Source organism: Xyrauchen texanus, chromosome 31 (assembly GCF_025860055.1).
Source record: "Xyrauchen texanus isolate HMW12.3.18 chromosome 31, RBS_HiC_50CHRs, whole genome shotgun sequence".
Classification (NCBI taxonomy): Eukaryota; Metazoa; Chordata; class Actinopteri; order Cypriniformes; family Catostomidae; genus Xyrauchen; species Xyrauchen texanus.
The window spans coordinates 40,126,278-40,133,945 of NC_068306.1; the positions used below are offsets into that span (position 1 = coordinate 40,126,278).

The window sequence follows — 7,668 nt, forward strand, 5'->3', positions numbered from 1 at the left end:
AAGTCTGCAAAAACAACCTGACATACCCCCGCCGGTACAGCATGGATGGAGGATGGAGGGAGAATACCTGGTAGTGCACTGGATGACACTGCCCCCAGCACCACAGAGTGTCTTACAGCTGGTGCACTGCCAATGCAAAACCCTTAAATGTGTGGGAGGGAACTGCACTTGCAAAAAGCATAAGCTACCATGCACAAAATTGTGTCATTGTATAAACTGTGACAATCAACCATAAATGGCTTATACAACTCCATGACTACCACTATAAAGTTGATTTGAAATCATTTCTTTGTTTTGCTTTGCACTCTTTTTAGCTGATAATTACTCTAGTTTACTTGTATCCTAGGTAGCTTGCTATAAACCAATCCAACCTTGACATACCTGTCAAATTATTTCCTACTGTCTTCCCGTTTAAATATTTACCCGTAATTATCCCGTATTTGAATACTCTTTGCTTAGTTCATTGTGTATGTACCGAATGATTTGGATTAGCCTAAGCAACATACCGTTAGACCTAGCTTTATTGCTCCACTACCAACATTCTTTCGTGGCTACTGTTCTCATCAACGACAACGCATATATTCACGACGAAGTATAGCTTGCAGTCTTAAATACAACTTATATGAAAAGCATTAAGATATAGGGGTGTATAATCATTGTAAAACAAAGTTTACCTTGACGTTGTCTTGCCGAGACACACCGGTCTCTCCAGGTTGGGTTGTAGACTCATTTGGCTTCAGACTGACGCGAGTCACGCGACGCCGATTCAACGAATAACGTGATTGGCCAAATCAATTCAACAAGGTAACAACACAAGCGTTGATTGGATCTCACTCCGGCCAACGTTTGTGATCAGCTAGCGAAATTAAATCTATTTTTATACTTTAATGTGCAACAATTGGCGTTGGAAACAATCGGTAATCTTTTTGTGAATTATTCATACAGACAAATAAAAAAAAATGAGCCACACAGCTGCTGGGTAACTATCAAATCAAAAACTAAACGAGATAGACGGACTCGGCCCACCGCCTGCTGCAGGGGGCGCGCGACGACTCACACACATGAACTGTGGCTGGCTAATCCAGAGGTGCGTTGTGAAAATGATCACGCGGCAGCGCTGTCACTGTTTTATCAATAATCCACCTTCATCTGAATAAAGACACTAAGAAAGAACTTTCATTTAAGAAGTTCTTGTTTGAGAGAAGCACCCAGCATGTTTTATTGTAAATTGGCAAACGGATTATACTATTATTATTGTACAAACATATAACACAAGCCTTTAATAATACTTTTTCAGTAAATTTATTACTCAACATTTTGAAAATCCTACACACATGCAACAAGAGAAAAGTCATTGCAAATCTTAAATCACTCATGGTGAGGCTGATAAAGACCGATAAACTTTCTTGTTACATTTGTAAATGTACAAACAAAAGTTAGTGAAAGGACAAGTGCTTTTAAATAATTATCATTCATACATACATCCACCTGTAAATCACTGACCATATCCATATTTCTATATAACACAATACAATTGAATAGCCATTAAAACTTCTTATGCCCATGTCAATAATGGAATAGATCAATTAACCAGAAAGAAGGAAATACACAATGTTGATAAGAAGAATGTTTTCAAAGTGAATGAAAGAGAGAAAATGTAACAAAAGCCCATCAATGTCACTGATTCTATGAACATAACATCTGTTGTGAATGCTGTACACCATTACATATAAGTGCACGTCTGAATATCACCATCAGACAATAAGAACATTTACACATCACTAGTTAACTAGAGGCTGAAAGCATTCCCACATACTGAAAATAATCATCAGAATCAAGCGTTAATACAATACAAACATCACAAATTAAATTAAAGGAAAACTGGAGTGCATATTTCTTTCAAGGTCACTAAGACTTATACAGCAGAATCTCGTCTGAGTGAATATGTGGAAATCTGTGATCCAATCTGAAAACCCCACTGAGCATGCACACATTATAAGAAGTCATTGTGAAGTGAAGTTCTCTGGTGGAGTGCCGGAATCGGAAAAAGATTTAAAGGACATTAGTATTGCACTCAATGTGTGTCCGCAGTGCCAGCATTAGTGTAGAACAACACAATTTTTACACAGGACATGCCATGGGCAGTCACTGAGGCGCTCGGGTATATTTACACTTGTAATGATGTCACGGTGTCAGTGTTCAAGATCGTGTGTGTTGTTTGACAAATGAAGCCCACACTCGTAACAGACAATCATGAGTATGATGGCAGAGCACTGTGGAGTGGTAACGGCAGGGCGTTTCTTGACTGACTGTCATTTGGACGCAGCATGGGTTGGGAAAAGGCCTCTGATGACACCACGGTGATGGGTGGCAGTGTTTTTTGGTTTCGTATGGGGAAGCCACTGAGGAGGAATGGTGGCCCTTGTAATAACATTTTTGTTGTTCTAGACAAAATCAGAAGCACACATTATTCAATGAAAAACTGCACAGACAGTTGAAATATTCAAGTGTTTTCATTGAAGCAGACAAACTTATTTCCATGTACCTTAAAGCTGAAGTGTGTATTTTCAGTTAATATGCACAGCTAGTTATAAGTAATAATAAGTAGTAATAAGTAGTTTGTCTCGAAAACTATAAACACTGTGTCTCTGTTCACTATAAAAAAAATCCTGTGTCTTGAGTGAACCGTTCAGCATAATCAGTGGCGTGAGTTGGGGCGGGTCTATCAGTTTGTGCGTTCAACAACAGATGAACGAACAATGAAAAATGTTTACAAACAATGTTTGTTTTTGTAGTTACTTTCGGTGGTGAAAGAAATCACACACTTCAGCTTTAATAAAAAGTGAGCATTTTATTTTAGGTATACACAGAATATAATAAAAGTGTTAATTCACTAAATGCATAATTTAGTCACCAATCTGTAGAGATTTTTAGCAGGATGTCCACGCTACGGCTGTCAACAGGGCAGTAAACTCAATTCAAATTTTTACCTTAAATATTTTCAAAATGTTAATAATATTAAAATTTTAAAGGCAGATGATTGTTTTAAATTTACGTTGTTTCCTTAGTCCACAAGAAGGTGCATTAAATACATACAAATTCAGCACCATTACATTACTGCAAATAACATTCCTGGCTGTTAACAAAAGAGCATTTTCAACTAATGTGCATAAAATAAATAAATAAAAAGTTTTAGTTGGTCCATATTCTCAAATGTTAATTCAAAAGTAAAATTGGGGGGGGGAAACGGTTCAATAGACAGTTCACATCGTGTTACACTTGCACTGATTCCTATTACTCCAGACTCACGCTTCATAATAACACCGAAATACCACATTGTTTTTTTATTCAGAACAGCTGTATGTAGAGTAGCAATATTCACAGGTAGCAGTGGTATTCGGCTGAACTCGGTGGCTTTGTTTGTTTATTCAGATTCTCGTTCAGGAGCGCTGTTTTTAGATACTGTGTCTAATTAAAAATAACTTTAAAAGCATCTTGAGACACCTATTTTCTGTTAAACTGTATTTGTTGCGCTGTGTTAGCCTTTTTTTTGCGCAAGAATGCGATCAATCTGAAGTCATCATCAGTGCTTGGTACAAATCCAAAATTCAAATACACAGTTTTAGCATTTGAATGTGCATTTTTCTCTTAAATTCAACGAATATTAAAAATTCTAATTTTAATTTGACAGCCCTAGATCATGCTGCTCTCTTCTATACAATCAAAGTGAATGGTGACTGATATTGCATTGTAATAACAAAACAGCACTGTAAAAGTATCTTTACAGTAGTCCGTATGACTGGTGTGTTATATTTCAAGTCTTCTGAAGTCATACGCTTTGTATGAGGAGCGTACATGAGAATCTTCCCCTCCACTGCAAATCTCAAATCTTATTGCGTTTACGTAAATTAAAATCTATTGCCTCAAAACACCTCCATGACAGCAAATATTAAAATATTTATTGGTCTTGTTGGGTGAGGTCTGTTACACTACTTTTTAGTCAAACACACTACATTTTAAATTGTTGTAATCAGATTACAGATTTCAAGTTCATTTCTTTTGGGTAACATATATTTCTAAAATAATATTATTTATGTATACATTTTATTTATTTTTATCCCGTTTTCTCCCAATTTGTTGGTCCTCATGGTGGCACGGTTACTCAACTCAATCTGCGTGGCGGAGGACAAGTCTCAGTTGCCACAGTCAATCTGCACATTTTATCATGTGGCTTGTTGAGCGTGTTACCGCGGAGACTCCGCATGTGGAGGCTCATCCTATTCTCCACGATCCACACACAACTTACCATGCGCCCCACTGAGAGCGAGAATCACTAATCGTGACCACGAGGAGGTTACCCCATGTGACTACCCTACCTAGCAACTGGGCCAATTTGGTTGCTTAGGAGACCTGTGGTAGTCAGTATCAGTACTCACTGAGCTACCCAGTCCCCCTGTTTATGCATGCATTTAAAATATGAATTAATCTATTCATATGGAAGTCTATTTCCATTTCTGTGACAGCTGAAGGGTCTGCGACATTGAACAAGGAGGAAATATAGACAATATTATAATAATAATTTTCTCCCCAATTTGGAATCCCCAATGTGCTCCAAATCCTCGTGGTGGCGTAGTGACTAGGACGAACCTTAGTTGCCTCCACGTCTGAGACCGTTGATCTGCGCATCTTATCACGTGGCTTGTTGAGCGCATTACAGGGGAGACCCAGCGTGTGTGAAGGATCCATGCTATTCTCAGCGGCATTCACGCACATCTTACCATGCGCCCCACTGAGAGCGATCAAAAGTAAAGTCATTCGTAATGTGTACTTTTTCGATGAAGCAATCAGTAAAGTAATCTGATTTCCATTTTAGAGAAGTAATCAGTCATTTTTGGTGGATTACTTGTTTTGAATAGGGATGAACATGGATAGTCAACATTCGGTTAACCGCTCGATGCGACACTATTCGAATACCAAAATCACTATTCGGTTATTCTACACGGGCAATAGAAGTGTTCAACCCGACCCGAACTCGACTAGTCGGGTTTGGGTCAGTTTTTCAAGTATAGGGCGAGTTATGGGCTGTTGGTACATGCTTTACTGTACATCTGGGCTGTTTTTCTATGTACTGTTAACACGCACTGGACGGGCACTGAATCTCACTGTTTTCTCTCTCAGCGTCTCATTCAAGATGTCACACTTTCAGACACCAAGAAAGTTTCTCGAAACACGTACACTGCGTTATGAAGATGTTGAGAACACGATTCAAGTTTGTTTTTCACAGAGTAAAGTTTCAGCGCTAGATAAATGGTAAGTGTTTTTTCCCCTTTTGCTCTAATGTGCATTTTTACATGCAATAATAGTTAGACAAGTTCAATGCCATTTGATTTCAAACTGTTCAAATATCAAAGAATCCTGAAGAGGCTATTTATCCACAACAGTGTGACACTACACACATGACAATACTTGTGTTCGCTGCCTCGCAGCGCGTATATACTGCCACAAAACAGTTTGATAATGTTTTACTTTAATGTGAGATTTTATCATTTGAAGATCTATATATTGTACTATTTACTCATAGCTCACTGTGCACTTATATGCTGCTGTTTAGAGGAAATTCCATCACAATAAACGCTCTTTATTCCCGCATCTCAGCGATAAAAAGGGTTAGTGACACCTTGCGGTTAACCGAATGTTAAAAACAGTAACCGTGCACATCCTTAGTTTCAAGTCACTCATCACCAATTGCATTTAAATGTTTTGGATTGATCGCATGGACTTCTTTTTTCCCATTAGACAGCACCTGTCCCATACACTTTTTTACTTCAGGGGAAATAGCAGCATGTACATTCTGCTAGACATCTCCTTTTGTGTTTTACACATGCAATATGGGCCTTGAACGGCAAGAGGGTGAGTAAATAATGCCTTGTTTTCATGATTTGGGGTGAACTATCTGTGTAACGTGAACAGAAGAGAGTAGCTTTACTCTATTTCGTTGTCTTTCAGTGGCGCTTCACACTCGGTGGATTTGTGCATGACGCTGTATGGGAACGCCGCTCCGCTGCAGCTGCTGTAGCTCAGCTTACCGTGGCGGGACTGGGTCTTGATACTGCCAGGCGGGCGACCGGGACTCACTTTGTAACCCGCGGCCTTGGTTGTGCCTAACGGCCGCCCCGGGCTGGTTTTAAAACCAGCGGCTTTAGTGGTGCCCAGCGGCCGGCCGGTGCTGGTTCTGTAGCCGGCTGATTTGGTCGTCCCTGCTGGCCGCCCGCGTTTACCGGATCTGCCCGGCACTGACTTTTTCTTAGAGTCGCCGCTTTTCTCGCGTCCCTGAAGAGCGGTGGACCCCTGCGGTTCCTTGCAGCAGTCTGGCCTCTGGCTGGATGTGGATTTGGGGGGTTCAGTTGATGGGCTTAGGTTAGCGAGGCACAGCTGTCGTGAGCGCTGTGGAGCTGCTGCGGACGAGTAAAACTTGGTGGAGCACAAATCAAAGTGTCCCGCTGAGCGTCTTTCATCCTGTACTAAACACGCCGGCCTGCCGCTGAGACAGAACTCAGTACTGCTGCTGCTGGACACCTGACGCATCATATTCTGACAAAACAAACAAACACACAGACACACACACACACACACACACACACACACACACACACACACACACACACACACACACACACACTTAATCTATAATCACACACTGTCTATATTACTGATCCAGAATATTTCATAAATACGATCATGCATCAGTCAAGGATGTAATGTGTTTTGTGATGTCAGCATGCAGATCTTTATATAAAATGTAATAAATGCACAAAGCCCATTTTGTTTTTCTCGTGTATCTCACACTATTCCCAGAGTGAAACTATGCATTTCATTGCTGTGAATACACATTTTTGTCCATGCAAACTGACAGAAATATATATATATATATTTTTTAATATAACCAACAACTGTACCTCGTTTTAATGCTGATTTCGGAATGCAAAGGGTTAAATCAGATTTTATTGTCCCATTTTGGTGCTGGATGAATTTTGGCTGTTTATAATCGAAGCTCAGATGAATAAAACCAGATGACGTTCACTTTAATATTGATCAAATGTGTTATAGTTTCCTTCTAAATGTAAGAAAGCTTTAGCAATGAACGGCAGCCATTGATATTAAATATTAATAAAGCGAAGAACAGCCGCGCGTGCGCACTGAGAGCTGGCGCATCAGGAATAGAATAAGCGGCCCGGACGCTGATCAGGAACTATATATTTAAATAACTAGTGTCCGATTTGAACTCTTCACTGTGTATTTTAATTCAATGTCTATACAATTTGGTCAGTGTCATTTTTCAAGTGTAAATTACTGTTCCAATTGCGCAAACGCACAGTCACATGATGCCTGTTCCAATTCACAGCGTCATAAAGCGCCATAAATTTTTCGCAAATTTTTCTGCTTCAGTTGTTGTGGTTTTGATTCACATGAATCTAGATTATTGTGCAGAGTGGTCAGATGCATTTGAATATTTTATTTAGAATTGCAAAAAGCTTAACTGGCCAAAAAAAAAAATATTTTAACACAAAAACCCAAATGTCACTGTTTTTTGGCCCTGGCACAAAATTACCAGCTAACATTATTTCAGGAGTACTAGTCAGGTGAAATCACTCATCATTCTGATTGGAT

The 7,668-nt window shown here is 39.5% G+C and overlaps 1 protein-coding gene across 1 annotated transcript; it reads right to left on the reverse strand.

The window, feature by feature from the left end:
- Positions 1-1,322: 1,322 nt before the first annotated feature.
- On the reverse strand, positions 1,323-7,118 carry LOC127624583 (UPF0461 protein C5orf24 homolog). Its single transcript, XM_052099370.1, has 3 exons — positions 6,957-7,118; positions 5,987-6,591; positions 1,323-2,444 (listed from the first exon to the last, which is right to left on the reverse strand). Exons 2-3 carry the CDS (start codon positions 6,586-6,588, stop codon positions 2,252-2,254), a joined length of 795 nt encoding a protein of 264 aa, XP_051955330.1. The 5' UTR covers positions 6,589-6,591; positions 6,957-7,118; the 3' UTR covers positions 1,323-2,251.
- Positions 7,119-7,668: the final 550 nt, after the last annotated feature.

Coding starts and splice junctions, on each gene's coding strand:
- LOC127624583 (XM_052099370.1), bottom strand. CDS start 6,588: ATGATGCGTCAGGTGTCCAGCAGCAGCAGTACTGAGTTCTGTCTCAGC. Junction 2,445..5,986: donor CTGAAAGACAACGAAATAGA/GTAAAGCTACTC, acceptor GATTTTGTCTAG/AACAACAAAAATGTTATTAC.